At 33.7% G+C, this 23936-nt stretch overlaps 1 protein-coding gene across 4 annotated transcripts in view; it reads left to right on the top strand.

The window, feature by feature from the left end:
* Nucleotides 1-23936, top strand: part of LOC111148144 (coiled-coil domain containing 88A) — a 120224-nt gene that overhangs the window by 90893 nt on the left and 5395 nt on the right. For 2 of the 4 annotated variants that reach the window (XM_022504577.1, XM_022504575.1), the window contains exons 19-30: nucleotides 1915-2076; nucleotides 3612-3889; nucleotides 4112-4255; nucleotides 6748-6934; nucleotides 11781-11926; nucleotides 14965-15057; nucleotides 15184-15398; nucleotides 18865-18948; nucleotides 19924-20127; nucleotides 20726-20797; nucleotides 21768-21848; nucleotides 23653-23921. In XM_022504577.1, the coding sequence (XP_022360285.1) occupies nucleotides 1915-2076; nucleotides 3612-3889; nucleotides 4112-4255; nucleotides 6748-6934; nucleotides 11781-11926; nucleotides 14965-15057; nucleotides 15184-15398; nucleotides 18865-18948; nucleotides 19924-20127; nucleotides 20726-20797; nucleotides 21768-21848; nucleotides 23653-23921 (1935 nt within the window). The remainder of the gene's footprint in view (nucleotides 1-1914; nucleotides 2077-3611; nucleotides 3890-4111; nucleotides 4256-6747; nucleotides 6935-11780; nucleotides 11927-14964; nucleotides 15058-15183; nucleotides 15399-18864; nucleotides 18949-19923; nucleotides 20128-20725; nucleotides 20798-21767; nucleotides 21849-23652; nucleotides 23922-23936) is intronic. The other 2 variants (XM_022504578.1, XM_022504576.1) reach the window with 1 other exon arrangement.

The raw sequence follows: 23936 nt of genomic DNA, 5'->3' as shown, positions 1-23936 counted from the left end.
TATATATCTGTGTAATTTTAATTGGTGTCATCATGTTAGCCTTTGAAGATCACATCAGTTTTCAATTCCACTAATAGATTACCTGTTTTTTTAGATAAACATTTGATGTTACTGGCCTTTTAATTTTTGTTAAAGCAGTAAGAAAGTATTTTAATTTTCATGTTTTAAATTATTAGTGAGCTATTTCATAATCTTTCTGTTTATCAGCCGTATATGAATACCTATTTTAAATATTCAGTGATTTACATATATATGTATGTGTGTATATATATATATATATGCACATAGATACAAACCTCCATCACTTGGGTTAATAATTGTATTTCGGAAAATTTTGCTGGTATGTAAAAGTGCTATAAGGTAAATCTCTTTTCCCTTTGACTGACTTCATAAATTTCTATTGGAAAAAGTTACTTGGTTGTCATTTTTTAGCCACTTTATTTTAGGTAATGGTTTATTAGATTGCTAACCTTTTATTACACCAATAATTTGGGTGCATTTGTCAGTATATTTACTGACCACCTAACTTTTCCATTATAAATCTTTTCCTGCTCTGAGATATTCTTTCTACTCTATCTCTTATTCTTTATAGACTATAGAACTTTTCTTATGACTGTAAAGATACCCAGACTTGTCATTAGAGCTTTGTACTTTTTGGTTTCTTAAGAGCTGAACTATAGTAGCACCTAATGTATGTAAGTGAAAAATGGTTCACTTTTTGGTATATCAAGATGGTATATAAATATATCAGCGTTCAGTATTATTTTTCCAGTATAAATTTTTTCACTGTTTTTATTCAAATAAATGAACACAAGAGAAGTAAAAAATATCAAAACCCATCTTAAAGCATTGTGCTTCCTCACCTTTGATTTTGTGATAAAATGTATGGGTTAAATCATTACTTGCCTTTTATACAGTGACATGTAGTATATGTAACTTTGAAAGCCTATAAAATGAATGATTTCTTTGTCCCCTATGTAGATATGATAAAAGTGATATGTTGTGATTCAGTTGTAACTTTTTATGCATATTGCAATTATATGTAACAAATTCTGGCCTTTTTGGATGTAACGTTTTATTTCAGTTTTCCAGAGGTTCTTTGTTTATACATTTTTATGCTGATTTTTTATGAAATGTTATTTAGAAGTAACCCTAAAAATATAATATCCATGACAAGCATTTTAATATCTGTCAAATTAAATTAATAATGATCTGTGATTTGCATAGTAATTCACTGTTTAACTATAAAATTGAAATATGGTCAAATGTACTAGGACAATTGAAAATTGTATGTTTTGTTTGGCTTTGCTCCAGAAGTCCTATAGATAAAATAGAGTCTTAGTAAGTGTTTTATACCATGGGGAAAAAAAAAATCTCTAAAGAAAATATGTAACATCTGTTAGGTCAATTTTGAACTAAATGTTTTAAACACATGGTTAAAATTGTTCCTGCTTCTCTTCCAAATTTGTATTTATTAAAATAATTAGTTTTGCTGCTACCCCTGGGACCAACACTCACCTGTGTATGTATTTTTGCCTTTGGGCAGTTAGAAAATGTGCACTTCATTAGCTAGACACAGTCCCACATACTTTTGAACAGCATGAAAACCATATAACTAATAAACCCATTCCAGTTTCTTGTGTTAATATATGAAGAATGGAATATTTTATTTTTTGGACATTATAAAGCAGACAGTATAAAGACACAATAGTAAGGTTTTGGTATTAGTGCTTTCTTTCTCTTTGATGAACTCTCTCTTTACAATTTGGGATAGAGGGGAACTGTTTAAGTCTTTCAAGATTGTTGGGATTTTGTTTTGGATTTTAATGGTAATAGTTGTTAAAAAAATTCTAATATCTGTTAAACAGAAATATGTTTGTTACTTTTAAAAATATGTGTGTTTTCTTTATTAAGAATGCTACCCTGCAAGCAGAGAAGCAAGCATTGAAAACTCAACTGAAGCAACTGGAGACACAGAACAATAATTTGCAGGCTCAGATTCTTGCACTTCAGAGGCAGACGGTGTCCTTACAGGAGCAGAATACTACTCTTCAAACCCAGAATGCAAAGCTTCAGGTTGTAATGTAATATTTGGGGATATGCAACCAACTTTTTGAATTATGCTCTTAAAAAAGGGTAACTAGACATGGTAACATTGTTTCTTAGTGAGTGAATTTAATGGAAGATAAATTAAAATATATCAACTTAATGCTATGCAGGCTTCCAGATATCAACATTTTTTTAAATATCAGGGCCTCTAAATATTAACTAATAAATTCATTCAATGCATATAAATACAATAAAGCTAACTTTATCTTTATTTAAAATATATAAAAATATATTTAAAAATTTTTATTTAAAATATTTATGGGCACACCCAGGACTACAGTGGAGCCCCTGACAGCTACACAAGGAGCCAGGGGAGCGGCAGCAGCCCCAGCCAGTAAGGCCTGGCATAAGAAAAGAATAAATAAACAAAGTGAAATACTTATTTATTTAAAATATAATTTTATCTTTATTTCACTTAAATTTACTTAATGGCCTTTTCACCTGTTTCACACAAGTTGATTGTAATTGCTCAAGTAGGAACCCTTGCTGTGGAGTATGATTGCAAATACCATTGTTTATTTCATTTTTATAACTTTCCTATTGGTTCTTAGGAAACAACACAGCATGAAAGTTTTGTCTTCAGACTTTTCCTTAGTGCAGAGGATCCATCTTGCACTTAATGCTGTAGTGTCTTTTCACACAGAATGATCAGGTTGGGAAAAGTACAACTCTTTGAAATGTCTTAAAGAGCCAAAGAAAAAAATTCCATCTCTGAATCTGAAAGTTCTTTCTGTAACTCTTTTCCAAATGGTAAAACATATACTAATATAATGTAGACGCCTAAGGAAATTCCCAGTTGAATTTTCACAAGTAATTTTTCAGTTCTGTTGCCTCTTAAGTTTTAGAAAGTGATAAAGTAGCATTTTAAATTCTGTACTTTTTCATGAGTGGAATACAGTTGTTTCTAATCACCTTCATTTAAAATAATTCAACCCAAAACGTACATATGATAGGCATCTCAAAAGAATATTAAATTAAATAATATAAATAATATTAAATCAATATAAAATTTATATTGATATTAAATTAAATAATATAAATGAATAACATTAAATTATAGTTTGTTCTTTTAAATACTAAAAACCAAATTTTCTCAGTATAATATGACTATATCTGCTGTAATTTATGTAGTGCTTCCTTAAGTTATTGTTATCTTTTACATTTTTTATGTTGCCATTAGAATTTTTTTTTAAGATTTTATTTATTTATTTGACAGAGAGATAGAGAGAGCACAAGTAGGTAGAGTGGTGGACAGAGGGAAAACAGGCTTTCCACTGAGCAGGGAGCTTGATGCGGTCCTCGATCCCAGAACCCTGGGATCATGACCTGAGCCAAAAGTAGCCACTTAATTGACTGAGCCACCCAGGCAGACCTAGAATTTTATTTTTAAATAATTTTTAACACGGGAGAATTATTTTATCTGTAATAAACACATACGCATCTTCTAGAAGAACAAGATAACTATTTTTCTTAGGTCTGATAAACAGTATACTTTCTTACAGGTTGAAAATTCTACCCTTAATTCCCAAAGTACTTCACTTATGAACCAGAATGCACAACTCCTAATCCAGCAGTCTTCCTTAGAAAATGAAAATGAAGCTGTAATCAAAGAGCGAGAAGACCTGAAATCTCTCTATGATTCTCTGATCAAAGATCATGAAAAGCTGGAACTTCTTCATGAACGTCAGGCTTCAGAGTATGAGTCTCTCATCGCTAAGCATGGAACTCTAAAGTCTGCCCACAAAAATCTCGAGGTGGAACATAAAGACCTTGAAGATCGGTAATTTACTATCTTCTCTTGTATTGTTAATTTAAAACCAGTTTTCTTTAGATAATATAATAAATTTTATGTTAAAATGATCTAGAATAATTTACATAGGAAATTTATGTATCATGTTTATAGTGGTACTTACTAATAAATTACTCTTGCTTTCTTCATTGCTAAAGTATTTTCTTTTTTATAAGGAAATATTATAAAACAAATACCTAATATTTTTTCCAGTTACAATCAGTTACTAAAACGGAAAGGACAATTGGAAGATTTGGAAAAAACACTGAAAGTAGAACAGGAAAAAATGGTGCTTGAAAACAAAAACCATGAGACTATAGCTGCAGAATACAAGAAACTTTGTGGTGAAAATGATAGGTAATAAATATTTATGTATTTTAGTTTTGTATTATTCATTACACCTGAAGTGTATACTGCCCCTTTGCAGTACCATCTGTAACTTAGAATTTTTTAAAAGGACTCCAGAGCAGTAAGTAAATTACCCAACAAAATCAAGCAACTATTTACAAAATGGCTTGAAAACATAGATCCCTTGTTTTCACCTACTGTTTCTCTCTTGATTTATTCAACTAATTAAGTTTTTAAGCCACATTTTATAATGAAATTTTTGTACCTTGATAGCATTTATATGCTTTATTGTGACAGAATGTAATGAAGTATGATTCTTTATGTCTGTCTGTCTTTGCTAGTGTGATATCTCAGTTCTTGTCTTTCAAAGTTTTTATAAATTAACAGCTTCCAATTTCCTAGATTTGTATTCTTATTTTTAACTTAGTTATTAATGGTCTCATACTGCCGTGAGGCAGTTATTTTTTAGTTTGTAACCCTGGGAACATCAAAACTTGTCAACCCCTAATCAATCTGCTTCATAAGGGTATATATCAAAAGGTTTTTAGAAACCTTTCGAAAGTTTAAGCAGTCTACACATTTGCATTGCACTTACACTTAACCGTAGCTGAAGTGCTAAAAGGCAGCACACAATTCAAATGGAGGTCATTCATTGACTATTTGTCCTGTTATGAATTTAATATCCATTTTTAGAACTATATTTCTTTTCCTTTACAAAAAAAAAAAATCCCTAAGCTTCTAGAACTATTTTTATTTCCATGCTCAGTAGTTTTTAATTTAGTAATTGTTATAACTAGAAATAGTGTATTGGGGGATTTGAACTTTCAATTAGCTCTACACCAAGCTAGAATCAAGAAGGATGTATCTTTACGGTATGTGCAGTAGAAGACCAAGTTGTGACAAGTTACAGAATACAAGGACAGGGTCATTTTCATTATACACGTAACATTGGAGAAGGCACTTACTATCAAAGTTCCATCTTGAACCTAACCTTTTTCCATTGTTGGGATTCACAATGAACTGGGACAGTTTGTGAGCTTGGGTAGGCCTTCTAGGAATCTAATTAGAGGCCTTTTTTATTTCAATCAATTTCATTTCATGTCAATGAATAAATGAATTTATTCATTACTGAGGAGCCTTCTGAGAAAGAACTCAGCCTCCATGATGAGAAAAAATTGAGCATGATGATCTTGAATTAGGAGATTCTGCAGGCTTGGAAGGGAAGGGTGGTTCTGAATATTTTCTATCTCTCAAATACATAAAAGCTGTTCTGTCCCAGCTTTTATGTATTCACGTCTATGTTGCAAGGCAAGAGAAGGCTTTAAGTAAAACCCGAAAGAGCTCTTACACCAAAAAAGGTATTTGTGAAGACTTGTCTCAAGAAGAATAGTTTGCTTACCCATTTCTCTAAGTAACCTAAGTTTTAATCTTTGATAATGCCAAACCAACAAAGTTTCTTACATAGACTAGTTTGTCTTGGCCTCTTTAGAATTGTGTTCACTGAATTACATTTTGATGTTAATGTTCTCAGCTTTAAAGGACAGTGTAAAAAAACTCTCTTAAAGATCTCATTTTAGCATTTGCCTTAGAGATGATGTTGAGGACATTGTATATGGTATCTCTTCATATCTTGCCCCCATGAAGCATCAGTAGGTAAATCTTTGATCTCTGTAGGTATTGATATATTGTGTAGCTATCTGTATCTCAGTGAGGTCGAACCAGCTGTTATAACTTATGGCATACATTCATTCATGGATTCAGCCTATTTATGGAACATTTTCTGTATGTTTCTGGTCTTGCCATTTAATTTTTTTACCAAGCCTTGATTTTTTAAATATATTATTTTTGTTATTTATTTTATGATTCTTGTAAACTGACTCAATTCTTTGGGTATTGAGTTGAAGTAAATTATTAGATGTTCTGAGCAAGTACCATTCTTTTTCTTAATGCCATAAGATAAAGGTCATTAAACTAGAGCCAACTCAGCGGGCCAGATCCAGGCTGTGTCCTATTCTTGTTGTTTTTTGTTTTTATTCTTGTTTTTCATATTTAAAAACATTTTATTATGTACCTCTTCTGTTTTTTATTTTTACTTTTTAAAGTTTTTATTTTAATTCCAATTAGTTAACATATAGTCTTATATTAGTTTCAGTAGTACAATATAGTAAATTAACAATTCCATCCTGTTTCGGTTCATCTCCTGAACTAAAAATAATTTTTGCATTGTAAAAGTTTGGGGGTACATAGAGGGAAAAATACTTTTATGAGCCACATGCAGTATACAACATGCTAGAAGATTTCAAGGGAAGACTAGTCTGAATTTTCTATTCTAGTTTTACAGAATAGAAACAGATTTTTGATGAATTTAATCACTGGCTAAAGAGTCCGATATATTCTCTAAGTATGTCTGAATGTGATCCACAGCATTTTCACATTATGTAATTACAGTGAAAGCTATTAAGGGAATCTAATTCTCTTTCTATCATGATTTCTAATTATAGGTTGAATCATACGTATAATCAGCTTGTAAAAGAAACTGAAGTTTTACAAACTGACCATAAAAACTTGAAAAGTCTTCTAAATAATTCCAAACTGGAACAAACAAGATTAGAAGCTGAATTTTCAAAGCTAAAGGAACAATACCAACAATTGGACATCACATCCACCAAGCTAAATAACCAGTGTGAGGTGAGCTTTGACAAGTTTCTTTTTTAGGAATCAACACATGCCTGAAAAATAATCATATTAAAATTAGAATAGCAGTATATATTTGCTTGGGTATTTCTAAAAGAATTGGTCAGGGGTGGGGTACCGGAGTGGCTCAGTCATTAAGCATTTGCCTTTGGCTCAGGTCATAAGCCCAGGGTCCTGGGATCGAGCCCCACGTCAGGCTCTCCACTCTGTGGGAAGACTGCTTCTCCCTCTCCTACTCTGCCTGCTTGCTTTCCCTCTCTTGCTGTGTCTCTCTCTGTCGAATAAATAAAATCTTAAAAAAAAAAAAAAAAAGAATTGGTCAGAGGTAATTGAAATTCACAAATAATTCATAAAAACTTCTTTTATTATGGATTTCAACATTGTTTACTATTAGTTTAAACTTGTGTGCCCACATACTTTGAAAATGTGAAATTGTGCCCTTGTTTAATGAAAAAATGTTTACTTAGCACCTGGCATGTACTAGTAAGCCAAAAAGATAAAAATCTTTCCCTTTGTGGAGCTTAGATTCTGGCGGAAAGAAATAGACAATAAACACAACGACCAGGTGGAATATATAGTATTTCAATGTTTTATAACATATATTGCACTTTACTCCAACACTTGGTGGTGTAAAACAAGCATTTATTAGGCTCCCAGGTCTGTGGATCAGAATGACAGGGACAGTGGAGCAGGTTTGTTTCTGTTCCACTTGCAACTGTGATTGAAAGGCTAAATGCATGTTTGGTGGTTGGTGCTGGCTACCAGCTGGAGGCATCCATTTTCTCTCCACATGATGTCTCCCCAAGGGCCAATTTGGGCTTTCTCACAACGTGGTGATAACCAGACAGAAGCCATCTATACCATAATGATCAAACCTCAGAAGTTAGGCGGCATCATTTCCCCTGTATTCTCTTCATTGAGGCAGTCAAAGTCACATTCAGGCTCAAGGGAAAGAGAAAGTAGATTCTGCCTTTTGGTGGAGAATGGCAAGATTCTTACAAGAGCATGTGAACTGGAAATACTACTCTATTTTGAAAATTGGTCTGCAACATCTGGTATGTTACAAGGTAGATAAGTTATGTGCATGTAAAAATGAAGTAGGGCAAAAAGGAAGACTTCCAGGGTGGATAAATGAATATAGATTGAAATTTTAATAGGCATCCTTCAACAAAGATAACTTTATTCTGAGTAAAACAGGGGAGCCATTTGTGTTTTGAGCAGAAAAGACATTGGCCTTATGTATACAGTTGTGTTATTAACATAATTCCATGCTGCTCTTTGTGATGATTTGATAAAACAAGTTTTAAAGTCTAAAAGGATACTGAAAGCCTTAGAAAATCCTTAAATTTGGGCGCCTGGGTGGCTCAGTTGGTTAAGCGACTGCCTTTGGCTCAGGTCATGATCCCAGAGTCCTGGGATCGAGTTCAGCATAGGGCTCCCAGCTCCTTGGGGAGTCCTTCTCCCTCTGACCTTCTCCCCTCTCATGCTCTCTCTCACTCTCCTTCTCTCTCTCTCGCAAAGAAATAAATCTTTTTAAAAAAATCCTTAAATTTTATTGTTTGGCCCCCAAATCATTGAAGTTTGAATATAGCTTAACACCTGAATTTCATGGCACTTTTAAGAAAAGGCACTTAAAACAAAACAAAACAAAACAAAACAAAAAAAAAAAAAAAAGGCACTTAAGCTAACTTTTAAAGGGAAATAGGAGTAGAAAAGTAATACTTAAAAGCGTTTTGTCTGAAATGATAAACCAATAGAAAGAAGTACTAGTTTAAAATCATATTTAATTACCCAACAAGGCTCATAAAGTGTAGAACATTCATTATGCTTGTGATTTATAAAAGTGCAAATAAAATATAATTGGAGTGATGGATTTACAGAAGGAGGAGGAGGACAAATCCACTCCCCAAGAAACAATAAAGTTGGGCAAAATTGTCAAAAACAACCATTGTAGTACTCTGGAACTGCAGTAAAGGTGTTCAACGAATTGAGAAGCATTTATTAAAGAAAACTGCTTGACTTTGTGTAGGAGCTGTGATTGTCTGAGGCATTTTATCTTGTGATTTCTCCCATTCCCCTCCACCTTCCCCAATTCCAATACCTAGTAGTTCAGATGAGGGGCATACTGTGAAAATTAGCAACTTTGCTACCAGAGCAGACTGACTTGATTTGAGCAGAGCACAAAAATGTCCCATACCCAGGAGAGTTGTCACAGGTCAACTCTCAGACGGTCTGAGTTGGAATATTGGTTGGGGTAAGGAATAGACCAGCAAATTAGTCAAAAATTTAAATGGGAGGTCCAGGAAATGAGACATCCAGCTATAGTGAGTCTTGATAAAGTCCTACCTGACACTGGTAGCCTGGAAAGCTATCCAGGAGAGACCAGAAAGGGCCCTAGCTACCTACTTATCTCTGGCTGGTAGTCCCAACTCAAGTCAAGTGTTAACCCTTGGCTAGGGGCTAACACGTGTAATAGCATGATTTAGAGGGAGCGGAAAAATGAATCCAGAGTATAAGAGGCCAGGATAGCAGTTAATCTTCGTGGGAAGGGATGGTGATTAGAAGACAGCACAATTTGTTTCTGGAATATAGTTAATGAGCTGTTTCTTAATCAGGTACTGGTTTCACACATGTTCACTTTGTGCTAATTCACTGAGCTGTAGCTACATAAAATTGTGTTCTCTTTTCTCTATATATGTTTCATTAATTGTTGACACAGTAATTAATGTTATATAACAACACAGAACCTTTGATAATGGACATGAACATTTACTTTTGCTCATGAATCTATGGATTGCCTGAGCAAATGTGCTGATGGCATATATCAATGTGACCAAGATCATTTGATCTTAGTCACATCTGCAGTGAACTGGCACAGACTCTGAGGGCTGGCTGGCCTAGGGTGGCCCCAGATGGCATAACTTTTCTCTGTGCCATGTGGTCTCTCATCCTCCAGCAGGATTACAAGTGGAAGTACATAAGGCTTTTTGAGGCCTAGGCTTGGAACTTCCATCACTTCCACTTCCTTCTCATGGCCAAGGGCATTCCAAAATCAGAAAGAGGGAAAATAAATTCCACTTCTTGTTGGTAAGAGCAAGAAGTCACAGCACAAGAGGGTATAGACACAGGGAGGAGAAAAACTGTGTTCAGTTTTGTAATGAATCTACCACATGTTGTGTTTCAATTTAACAATATATAGATAAATATAACACAATAGTGATAATGGTTAGCTCTAAATGGCTATTTATGGATATTCACAGTATTGCTTTTCTGTATCTTAAGAGTTTACAAAATATCTGGGATTTTTTTCCCTTTTTTTTTTAAGTGTAGATCTCTGGGCTGTACTCCAGACTGGTTGAATTTGAATGCTAGGACCCAGAAATCCACATTTTTAAAAGAGATAGATATATAGATTTACTTATTTGAGAGAGAGAGAGTGTGTGTGTGTGTGTGTGTGTGTGTGTGTGCTTACACAGGTGCAAGCAGGGGAAGAGCAGAGGGGGAGGGAGAGGAAGGAAGAAAGAATCTCAAGCAGACTCCAAGCTGAGCATGGAGCCCCAGGCGGGGGCTTGATCTCCAACCCTGAGATGATGATGTGAGCTAACCAAGTCGGAAGCTCAACCAACTGAGTCATCTAGGTGCCCCTGGAAATCTACATTTTTAAATAGTTTCTATGAGTGATGCTGAATTTTGAAAATCACTACTTTGGGCTTTCTGACTTCTACTAGAATCTCTGGCCTAACTAAGGCACATTTCCAGTTTCTTCTAACTACAAAGAAGCCACCCAATGCTGTTGGCAACCCAACTACCAGTAGTATCAGCTAGTAATACCAACCACTGACAAGATTACCTGAGTCCCTTTGACCAACCCATTAAAACTATGTACAAACTTCTAAGGTTCCTAAAAAACAGTGGATGAGGAAAGAATGAGGTATATTAAGTACCTACTATGTGTTAAAGGCATGACACATGATAGTTTACATATATTATTTAATCCTTACAACAGTCAGGGGTGTGAATTATTCTCATTTTATAGATGAGATCATTTATAGAAAGCCCAGAGAATTAATTTACTTGTCCAAGGTTTCATAGCTCCTTAAATAGAAGGCCAGGTAGCTTTCAGACTATAAGTTAAATAGTTTTGAAGAAAGCAACTGTTTTTGGAACTAGATAATTTATTATATGTTAAACCCAGTGTTTGTAAGAATTTTTTAAAATGTGTACAACACATAACTTAGTATTTTAGCTCTCATTATAACTAAAATAATCATTCATGTTCTGATCAAAGTGCAACCACCTAATTGTTCAAGTAGCAGAAGACCTAAGTCTTTTTTTTTTTTTTTTTTTTTTTTTTTAAAGATTTTATTTATTTGTCAGAGAGAGGGAGAGAGAGCGAGCACAGGCAGACAGAATGGCAGGCAGAGGCAGAGGGAGAAGCAGGCTCCCTGATGAGCAAGGAGCCCGATGTGGGACTCGATCCCAGGACGCTGGGATCATGACCTGAGCCGAAGGCAGCTGCTTAACCAACTGAGCCACCCAGGCGTCCCAGTCTTTTTTTTTTTTTTTTAAGATTGATTGATTTTATAGAGTGTGTGGGAGTTGAAGAAGGGACAGAGGAAGAGGGAGAGAGAGAATCTTAGGCAGATTCCCTGCTAAGTGTGGAGCCCAACACAGGCTTAATCTCCTGACCCTGAAATCATTACCTGAGCCAAAACCAAGAGTCAGACACTCAACTGACTGAGCTACCCAGGTGCCCCAAGACTGTATATTTTTCAGATGTTTGGGGTGATTTATGTTAAATGTAAATGTTGATTTAAAAAAAATGTTTGTGTTTAAACAGTTGCTAAGCCAACTTAAAGGAAATTTAGAAGAAGAAAATCGACATCTACTAGATCAAATTCAGACATTAATGCTCCAGAACAGAACACTATTGGAGCAGAATATGGAAAGCAAGGATCTCTTTCATGTTGAACAAAGACAGTACATGTAGGTACCAAATAATGTTGAAGTAATACTCATGATTTTATCATTGCCAACTGGTGACAAAAAAACTCACTGCTAATTTTTTTTTTTTTTTAATTTTCAACATTATTATTTCTCCATACATTTTTTTGAATGCTTATGTTCTGGGCACTATGCTAGTAACCAGAAATACTAACATGAAAACACATAGGTCCTGCTCATAAGAAACTAGTAACATAAAGCAATAAATACAAATAATCGCTACAATGGAAGTATGTGTAGGAGGCCTTAGAAATACAGCAGATAGAGGGTAAGGAGTACCTTAGTCTGGCAGGGGCAAGGTGGACTTCCCAAAGATGGTTCCTTAAGCTGAGACTTAAAGACCCATGGGAGTTTGCCTGAGGAGACATACCAGGCCAAGGAGGCACAAATGGAATAGCGTGAAGATGCGATGAAGGTGTGTTACGGTATGGTAGCGGACCTAAAAATTAATAGTTCTTGCTGGAGCAAAATTGAGGAAGAAGGAGCAATAGAGAAGTGACTGAAAACTTAGGAACAACTTCACAGAGGTTTTTTTTATGGCATATAAAGGAGTTGCTGAAAACTTTGAGCGGAGGGGTAAAATGACCAGATTTGTGGTTTTTTTTTTAAAGGCACTGGTGGCATTTTAGAGTATGGATTAGAGGTCCTGAGAATAGAGACAAGGAATAAGTTTTAGGAATACTGTTGTAATAATCTAGTGAATCATAATTCACAAGCAGTGGTAGTTGAGATCATATACCAGATGTAAGAGATAGAATTGACAAGGCTTAATATTGGTAAATTATATCTCCATTAGTAGTAGAGGAATCTGGTAAAATCAGGGATTGGGCCTGAGCTACTCAGTGGATAGGCCTTGTATTGCACCAAGGTTTACCTTTTCTAAATTCCCCTATTCCCTAAATGAGAAACACAATAGTATAATAGAAATAGCACGGATGTTGAAATTAGGCAGCTCCTAATTCAAGTCCCAGTTCTTCCAGTCACTAGCTATGTGACCATAGGTGAGTTACTTTAGTTCTTTGATCATTGGTTTCTTTTTCTCTAAAATAGAGATATAACGTCTACTTCCAAGATGATCCTAAGAAATAAATGAAATAATATATCTGTGCCTTTTAGGCATGATATATATGGTGGTGAGCTAGGGCACATATGAAACCAGGATACATCATACATCTTTTGAAGCATCAGTTTTCTTATAAAATTTGAGGCAGGGAACATGATTTTTATATTAACAGACAGGTATATTATGGAGCAAAAAGAGTTTGCATGAGCTTTTAAGATAAATGCAAAACTTGAAAGAAATTTCACATTTGTGGCTGGCCACTTTCGACTACACCTTCAATTCTTTCAGGGGTATGTGTTCCTTTATTCTCTGCCTTAAGAGGTGTTTCTGCTTAAGAAGCAGGAAGTATATGTAAAACATTTAAGTTTTCTGTCCCTTAAGCGAAGGCTTTATGCAAAGCTTTATCTTTGGATATCTTTAGACTATCTTAATATTCTGGTCCTTGGGAGTAATCCATTTCCAAAGTTTCAGTAATTGTATCTGTATAGTTGACTTAGAAATATTAGTATCTATTCATTTTGAATTTAAATTAAAAATATCCATCTTATATGTCAGACAGTTCTTGCTGAATGCTTCTGTCACATGATCCTAGCAGGAGTGACAGTGAACAGGTAGTACTGAGAATTTGGAGATTCCTGATGATATTTCAACAGGTAAAAAGAGAAGACATTTGGGAGGTATATCTGCCATTGTGCTGTAGTGTGTACCTCTTGGCAATCTCTGTTCACAAAGCATCTTCTTCAAAAAAATCAAATCCATTTGTTCTGGTTCCCACTTCCATAATTCATCCTAACCACTCAACTAGACTACCTCATTAGCCTCCTGGATGCTTTCTTTACTATCATCCTTTCTGATAGATACTATTTCATCATGGAGTTAAGGTACCTACAGCAAAGATTTCATAATGTCACTTTTTAATGAAACCTACAAGCTTCTAATTTCCTATTGAGCAAAATCTAAACCCGAAAATCCCTCACTGCTTCCCCTCAACTAAACTGCTTAATTTAGCATTCTTATCTTTTCAGTCTATCTAATATGGCCATTCTCTCCATGAGGCTTTCTTCGGTCATTCAAGATAGAAATATTTTCCCTTTTATAAGTTTCTTTTGTACTTAACGCAGTACTTTTATTTTGGCACCACTACTACCTTGGATTGTAATACTCATGTATATTTGTTCTCTCTCCTATTGTATTATAAGCAGAGTGGGCTACTTATTGTCTTTTTATACTCTTTGTGTCTTCCTCATTATAAATGATCACTAAATATTTGTTGACTAAACAACATCGCAGTTTGGCATCACAGTTTTTCAGATCATTTTACTTTAGTCTGTGATCTTTGATGTTTCCCTATGTAATATCAAGGACATAAATGAGATGAAGACATGGTGAAACTAGTGTATTCATGTATTGCTGAAGGCAGGAAATTGTTCTCTAAAGGTAAATTAAGCCTAAATAATTCTGCCATAAAGGAAAAAAGTCTGTGTTTGATGAAGATGTGGTTGCAAGATTACTTATATCTACAATTATAAACAGACTATTGAACATTGTAGTTTTTTACTTACATAAATTACATTAAATCACCTTTCATTCCAAACACAATGTGAGATACTAAAAGATCCAAGAATAGGAGAACAGGCACTGTTAATGTCGCTTAACAGCTATTAAAAAACGTTGAGAGAATTCCTTTGTCATGATGAAAATATAATATGGAATATTTTCTTCAAATAAATTGTATTAAATAATTGAATTTTAAATTCTATATCCTTTCATTAAGTAAGTTTATAAATAAAAAGGAGGAACTTGGAAAAAAGTCCCTTGTTAATACCTAATACTTTGTTGTCAACTCTAATATCTGTATTTGTTTATGGTTTGGACAGCAGTTAGATTGTAGTCACAAAATATTCATAAGTATACAAAATATGGTCCATGTCCTAAAATGCAATTTTTATTTTTGCAGTGATAAGTTAAATGAATTAAGGCGACAAAAGGAGAAATTAGAAGAGAAGATAATGGATCAATACAAATTTTATGACCCATCTCCTCCTAGAAGGTACTGTTAATCAAATTTTATTTCTTTTTACTTTGGAAAAAAAAAGAAAGTTAAGTCTTTTAATTTTTTGAAGGATTTATATGTTGAATTTAAGACTGATAAGAGTTTTTTAAATTATTCTATTAGGAGAGGCAACTGGATTACTCTAAAAATGAGAAAATTGATAAAGTCTAAGAAAGATATTAATCGGGAACGTCAGAAATCTCTAACATTAACACCTACCCGCTCAGACTCCAGTGAAGGATTTCTTCAGCTCCCTCATCAAGATAGTCAAGATAGTTCTTCAGTAGGTTCAAACTCTTTAGAAGATGGCCAAACTTTGGGGACCAAGAAAAGCAGCAGTGAGTGCTTAAACTCTTTAAACATTTGTGATCTCTAGTATTGATTTAGAATTCTTTCAAAAGATTTCTTTAACTTATAACTTCAGCAGTCCTCTGGGTAATAGTCTGATGAATGCATTTCTTTTTAATTTTATATGATTATAAAATTCATGTGTACTGCAATACTGCATGATTTCCTGTATTATGTGTTTCTAAAAATACCAAACACAGAAATACCATCATTTAGTCAGGGAGGTTAAACAGTGTCCAAAGAACATTGAGATAAGAGCCAGAATATCTCTGTTACTTGCTAGTTGTAGTAATATGGGTACACCGTTCACCTTTGTGTCATACTTCACAGGGTGATTGTGAAGAGAAAGTGAGAAGTGTTTATGAGCTCATCTTGATAATTATTTGTAACTAAGTAGAATAATAAGGCATTTTATAATGGAGTTTTATTCATATACTTTGGTGTCAAATTGGAGCAAAGTTATATTGGTGAGAAGCAAAGAAAAACAGTTATGAATTCAAAGAGAATGTTATTCAGTAATTTAGAAGTAACTGAAGGTTATAAAAATTATTGAGGGATTGCTTGGTAAAGGATTGATTAAAATTGATGTATATAAGCTTTTATATAAAATTGTGATTTAATTTTTTTAATTACAAATATGATAGTATCACACCATAACATGAACTATACAATTCATAATATTTTTATTTTATTGCTTGTGTGCTTAACTAAATAAGAGCAAAGTAAAAGTCTAAAGAAGTATATTTTAAGAGAAAGAGAAAAGAATCCAAAGCTAGGCCCTCTGAAGATGTCCAAGAAGTTGACTACTAACAATGTTCTTACAGAATATGTAAACAAGATACTTGAATCCACTCATACTATCACCAAAGTCACTAAATTTAAAAAAAAAATAGGTATTTGTGTGTATGTATATGTATATCTATATGAAATAGATCTATATAATTTCACTGCTATTCCTTTGAAGTAAATAGGCCAAAATAGCTATTACTTCCCCCCAGGGATAGACTTTACTTATGGCAACTCTCAAAATTCTCAAAAAACTATAGTGTTTGGCTTCAAGGGAATTACCTCGAAAAGAGAGTATTTTGGGAGATAGGAGATGAGGCATTCATTATAGGGTATATTTCAGAATACAGCATCCTAAAAACTAGAATCCATAAGTATTCATGCATACATACATCATGTGTGTGTGTGTGTGTGTGTGTGTGTGTGTGTGTTAATCTCAAGAAAGTGTTTAAATGCTGTATCCCAACACAAGATTATCATTACCTGGGTCTTTTGCTATCTAGTCTTATCATTCAAATCTACATGAAATCCCTTGCATATTCTTGTGGAGAAATCATCAGGTTTACCTTAAAAAGATGCCAGATAATTCAATTTTATGTTTCTTTAGATATAAAATATTTCACATCTTATTAAATGAGAAATGGTAATAGGTCTACTTAATTTTTTTCCAATTAAAGGAAGATATTTCATAAGGCATTGATTTCTTTCTTTCTTTTTTTTTTTTTTCCAAGTAAGCTCTGCATCCACCATGGGGCTTGAACTCACAACCCTGAGATCAAGAGTTGTATGCTCTCTCCTGACTTGGCCAGCTAGGCACCCTAAAGAAAGATTTCAATTCAGATATGATAATGTAACACAAGAAAGGCACAGCAGTCTTTTTTGAGGTCAACTTGTCTGTTTTTAATATAAAGCTGACATTCTTTCATACTCCCTGCTGAAGCATCCAGAATAAGAATCAGAAGGCAGTAATATTCTCCTTTCCTGCAGTTGTTCAGTTTTAGAATTTTTTAAATAAACAAAACCCAGCAATGCTAATGTTCTCTGAATTTCAGTATGTTGTTTAAAAAAAAATTGTATATCTACAAACTAGTTGACATAATAAGGATCACATTCCACCACTGGAAAATTTAAAATTCCTTTTATCCTGTCTGTGAGTAAAGCAGTCTTTGGAAAACAGTTGAAACAGAAGTATCTAAACAAGACAACATGTGCATGCTGCAACCATTCAGCTTTGTTTTAGCTAAGTGTCCATGTTTACATTACTTTCAGTTCATTTCTTTTTAATCATTAAAAACAGTTGTGTTTACCAAGTTAGAAAAGAAATAGGTCAAATTAAAAGCCAAAATCAGGACTGTTCCTAATAGTGGTCAAGTAAGTTAAAAAGCTGTATGTCCATTGCATTCTCTTTAATGGAGAAGAACTTTGATTAAATATAACTCAAGAATGTTAGTGACTCTAGTGAGCATTTTAATTTTTATGCCAATGACACCTACTGTAGTTATAATCCTAATTTTCACTTATAGAATTTTTCTGCACAGTGCTACCTTTTTCTTAGTAAACTCACCCAAAAAGCCCTTCAAAATACCTAAAAATGTTATAAATACATACTTATCTGTCGTTTTTGCTTGCATTATCTTATCTTTTAGCCTTAACAGAGCTTAGTGCTAGCTTTTCTCTTTTCTGTAGTCAGCCTTTTGCAAAATGAAATGAATGTAATTGCTCATGTCATCTTTTGAAAGACTTTGCTCTGAAGAATAAATATTTTCTTGGTGCTGTTAAATAATGCACCAGAATTCAAATTAACCCAAAAAAATAATTCCCTATTTCCTTTGTTAAAGTTTTCCTTTGTTAAAGAAAATAATGAAAGTTTTTAATTTCTTTACATTGTTTTAAACATTCCCTGGGCACCCTAGTTTTTGTTGATATATATTAATAGAATACTCTTGTAAAATGTGTATTTTCTTTTTTTTTTTTTTAAGATTTTATTTATTTATTTGACACACAGAGAGAGATCACAAGTAGGCAGAGAGTCAGGCAGAGAGAGAGGGAGAAGCAGGCTCCCTGCTAAGCAGAGAGTCCGATGCAGGCCTTGATCCCAGGACCCTGGGATCTTGACCTGAGCCGAAGGCAGAGGCTTAACCTGCTGAGCCACCCAGGCGCCCAAAACGTGCATTTTCTTAAGAAGTTTTTTTTTTTCCCAAGATGAAGTCTTTTTATTTAAAAAGTTAAAGAATTGGAAAGCCTTGTACATTTTCATCATGTATACTGTGGCCCACCAGTAACCCTAATTTTAAAGGTATACCTTTACAACTTATTGACAACTTATTATTATTAACTTATTATTAACAACTAGTTAATAGGAAAACTGTTCCTTCAGTAAGTACTTCTAATCAGTTCCTGTATTTGTAGGACTTTAGCCAATTGAAGCTTTCAAAGTATATGTTCCTCATCATTGTCTTCAGTGCTTTCCAAGTATTTTAAAGTGTCAAAGTACATATTTCATATTTCATTATCACTCAGCATGAGAATAATAGCTTTAGTATAGCATACATAGCTGAAACTCAGACATTCATTTCTGTCCTTAATTTCAACATTTAACTCCCATCTGTTCTTCTCCCTTTTTTCTTTCATTTTTCTGTTTCTGTTTTTCCTCATGCTCTGACATTAAAGTGGTTGCACTGAAAAGACTGCCCTTTTTGAGGAACAGACCGAAGGATAAAGACAAAATGAAGGCCTGCTACCGTCGTTCCATGTGTAAGACTTTATGACAGTTCAGCTTCTTTCAAATGACTACACTGGCTTCCATTACTAATTTTTCACTAACCTTTCTCTGGACTGTGCCAATTTTCTTATTTTGCAAAGTGCAGTCTTCCTCTAATTCAAGGAGCTGGAAAATTTTTTTTTTTTTTCAAAACTGGCACTGAATTCCCATTATATGTATGTTCACTGATACATATACATGACATGTTTAGTCATACATGTAATATAAATTTCCAGTGCCTTCTAAAAGTTGGCAGAAAAAAGAAACTTTTTTCTATGCCATAGAGATTTTTTCCCCCAAAGAAATTTACTTAAAATATAACAAAACCTTTAGCATTAGGAATTTATTTTCTTAATGAACTAAATTAAACAAATAAATAAATAAAATGGCCTATAACCCTTGAAAACGTTTGTCATTCTTTATATATTAATACTCTTTTTTTAAGTGGTATGGGTAATTACATAATTAAATTAAATGTCACTTTGGATATCATCTCTTTCAGGTTTTTATTGAATGGTATACTTACTTGATTCATAAAATGAATTCTTCAGTAACCTGCTCTGACCAAGGACTCTTTGTCATTTTCAATAATAATGCGTATAAGAACTGCTCTCCATCTTACCTTTTCTCATTCCATTTCTGTCATCACCAAATCCCATTATGAAGGCTTCTAATTATATTGCACATCACTGCGCAAAAGCATGGCAGTTGTACAGAGTAAAATTCCTTTTCCTATCTTTAAAGGGGGTGGAGGTGGGATAAAAATATTTACTGAAATTTATCAGCCTTTGGCCTACTCATTTCATTCAGCTGAATGCATGTCATAATTCAAATGACCTTGTGGTTATAGTCTTTGATGTTCACTTGCATTAATCCATAGACAAAAACCAGATCATTTATAATACAAGATAGAAATAAGAGCAGATACATTAACCATGCTGATTCATTTGCTTTCATTTGCATCCCAGCCATGAATGACCTGGTGCAGTCCATGGTCCTAGCAGGAGGACAGTGGACAGGTAGTACTGAGAATTTGGAGGTTCCTGATGATATTTCAACGGGTAAAAGGAGAAAAGAATTGGGAGCTATGGCCTTCTCTACTACAGCCATCAACTTTTCAACTGTCAACTCTTCTGCAGGCTTCAGATCCAAGCAGTTGGTTAATAATAAAGGTATAGGCCGTCTGCTCTTTGCACTGTGGTGTAACTGTTGGCAACAGGAATTTTAATTTGACTTTTCCATGTGTACTTTTTTGACAGCAACAACCTGAAATAATTTACCAAAACAGTCTGGATTCGATTTGAGAGAATTTTCAAATCATTTCAAAAATTTAAAACATCATACAAATAATTAAAATATTTCCTAGGCCTTTCATAATAAACAGCTAATTAACTAACAAGAAAAGGAAAAGTAAGCCAAGTAAAGAGTAAGAAAGGGAAAAAGTGATAATAGAAACTTAAAAAAAAAAAAAGTAAAAACACTACAACTTCAAACAAAACCACGTAGAACAACCCCGGCTCTTGCTTTGCTTTGCAGGGTCCTTGGGGAGATTGTTTCACTGCTTCTGGTGTTAAGCGAGTCAACTCTCATTCATCACAGCTATTCTGTTTCTTATTCTTAGTTCCAGTTTCTGGTTAAGTCTATGAAATATGTTAAATCAAGATGTGTTACATGTGATTGAAAGAGAATATCCATATCTGCATAAATGAAATTTTATAATGGTTTTTTTGTTTAAAAATATTTTTATATCCATTTTGCTATTTTATGTAGATACTACATCCTTTGAAGACATAAGTCCACAAGGTATTAGTGATGATTCTAGTACGGGATCAAGAGTTCATGGTAAGATATGAACTTTACTTAGAGAGTATATATTCCATACAGAATGGGAATGCTGAGGCTCTGGCACTGATTTGGCGAATGTGGCATTGCCAGCAAGCATGTTTTCTCTAACCTGCATCTCATAGCTACTTCTACCATTTCTTCAAACCTAATATTCCTTTTAGCCCCTTTTAAGATTATTGCTTCATCTAAGTAGTGTCTCTCTTGGTCAAGGTCATTTATAAAGTATACCTGCACAATGCTTACAGGTGATTTTGTTGCTGTTTTGGTATAAGGTTAAAGTTATGAGAAACACATTTTACCATTAGTTTAAAAAATATTTAGTTAGTAAAGGATGAACTCTAAGAAACCACATGTTCTGCAGTGGTGAGCATTTCAGATTTTTAAGTTTCTGGAGAGATCTGCAAAACCATATCTTGCCAAACTAAATTATTAATATATAAATGGATAACATGTTGAGAGAATTTCATCTATAAGCAGGATTTTAAAACAGGGTAGGGTTGTGTTAACTGTGCAATTGCTTCCCTTGTTATGGGTAGGAATGCAGGATATTAACTGTGCAGATGCTGATGTTCCTCCTGTTTGTGGCATCTCTGCCGTGTGCAGGGTTCCATGTCTGATCTGTTGTAAGTGACCTAATCACTAGCACTTTTCTTCTTTTGGCATGTCATTCTACTCAACCAAAACAGTTCTGGTATCCATCTAGAAATCACTTCCAAATCTAAATATGCCCTTTATTTTCTTTTCTTTGGATCTCAACTAGTGTTTCAGAAGTTTCTTATTCTAAAGTGTCTAACTGAAGTATCTGGAAATGCTTTTGCTCTCTAATCTGTAAGATTCAACTCTGGGCATGCTCTGCCTGTGAAAGTATGCATGATTGCTTCCTCAAAGCATTCTGTGATCAGAATGTAAAAGTTCAATGTCATTAGCTAGAAGTTTTATTACACTGTCTCCTGATTTTTTCATTTAGCTTCAAGACCAGCCAGCCTTGATAGTGGCAGAACATCCACTAGCAATAGTAATAATAATGCTTCACTCCATGAAGTCAAAGGTATGCTGTAGGTAAATTTATTAATATTGTCCATCCATTTCCAGATTTTATAATTAGAAGATTGATGACGTTTCTGGGGTAAAGTATGAAATCCAAATCATCTATGTTTAGAACATAGTTCCTTGAAACATTTTATACTTCATACATTGTCATACAGTATATACAATGTATATAAATGTAAAAACAGGAGCAGTTACTTTGGTTGCCATTTTTCATCTTCATAGATAAAATATTTTTATGTAATTTTTAACTTCAAAAATATCTTTAGGTCCTTGTTTTTCTTATGTTTTTGTCTTTGTCATGAAAATGGTTGTCCTTAATTTTCTCATGAGGCATGTACATTGAACTCCCATTACAGAAGTGTTTTAGAAATACTTTTAGTTTAACTTATTCACAAAATAAGGGGAAATAATTTTTTTAATTCAAGAAGACAGTTGTGTTTGTGTATAACAGACAAATGGATGCACATAACTTATATAAAAAATTACTTCAAGATTTTTTCATAATTTAATATGCATTCTAAGGTAAGGTTTTTACATAAATGTCTAGAGGCCTTGACTAGTACTTTTTCCCTTAAAGGTATACCGCCTACTCGCATTCTGGAGTTGTTTAATAGATTATAAAATATGGCTAAAGTACTTATTCCCTATAGTCCAGAATTGTCAGATTATAAGGAATGCATGTGTTCTGTTGCTTTTTGTGTTATAAAATCATTTTGTCTCAGTTGTAATTTTATCATTAATGCTATAACTCTGTTGCAGTGGGCTGAAATATCTGATCCTAAGAAAGGATTTTTTTTTTAACTTACATAATCATGTTCTTACGCTCAGTAGAAAAATTTAGTCTGAAAATATGAAGTAATTTCTTTTCTGATTTGAAAATTTAAGAAAATCTTCCTTTTGTAAAATATTATATAACTTGAGCCAAGTTCTTTAATGACCCACTTTACTCTGTATGATTAGGGAACCATGGAAAGTTGTATTTTCCATCTTGATACTGTATGTATACAGTTTGCTATCAGTTAGAATCCACATAAGGAATAGCATTAAACATAGAGAGCTTTTTCCCAGAACTAGTAATTTGCATTCCGTACAGTTGCTGAACCTCAGTTGAATCTTTTATGGCTATATAGCCACATACCAACAGTGGAAAGCAGGAACAGTCAGATGATTCAGACATTAAAGAATAAAATACGAAACGTATTTTATTTTATATTTTTACTAGAACTTGCTAAATAACTATATCATATCTCCATTGAATTTCCTTTATATGCCTGCTATTTAAATTTGAAAAAAATTATTTACGATTATTCATTCAGAATGAATAGAGAAACCTTCAAGTACGGAATGAAGATTTCATAGACAAAGAATTAGAATTTTTAACTTCTGAATTTGTATTCTGGTTTTAACATTCTGAAATTATTTTAAATTTGTATAATCATCTTTTGTTCTAAATACTGAGGTGTTCTACAGTTACTTGAACCTGAGTTTTAAAAAATGTATTATTTACTTATTTTTTTATTCACTCATTCGGCAAATGTATTGAGTAGCCTGCTTTGTAGTTTGGCTCTGAGTGTAGTGGTGGAAGCAAATTACTTGCCTTTGTAGAACTTAAAATATTTGTCAAAATGAGATTAGAGTATACTGTTAGACTGATGAAAGATGAACACAGTTCACTATGCATTTCTAAATAAAGCTTGAAAGTCAGTTTAGCTATTCATCAGAATCCAGTCAACAATTATTACTTACATAGTTTTAATCTCATTTCTGTTACCGAACCCTTAACACACCATTTACTCCAAAAGCAGGTGCAGTTAATATCCAAAGTAGGCCACAGAGCCACAGCAGTGGAGAGTTTAGCCTGCTTCATGATCATGAGGCTTGGTCCAGCAGTGGTAGCAGTCCAATCCAGTACTTGAAGAGACAGACCAGATCAAGTCCAATGCTCCAGCACAAAATGCCTGAATTATTAGAGAGTCGAGCACATCACAAGATCAAAACTGGTTCCCCTGGAAGTGAAGTTGTTACTCTACAACAGTTTTTGGAAGAAAGCAACAAGCTTACCTCAATACAGGTTAGTTTTATCTAG

The sequence above is a fragment of the Enhydra lutris genome, unplaced genomic scaffold (genome assembly GCF_002288905.1).
Source record: "Enhydra lutris kenyoni isolate GAN:26980312 unplaced genomic scaffold, ASM228890v2 scaffoldscaffold18, whole genome shotgun sequence".
Taxonomy (NCBI): domain Eukaryota; kingdom Metazoa; phylum Chordata; class Mammalia; order Carnivora; family Mustelidae; genus Enhydra; species Enhydra lutris.
Note: the sequence above shows the minus strand (reverse complement) of the source record. Positions and strands in the feature narration are given on the sequence as shown.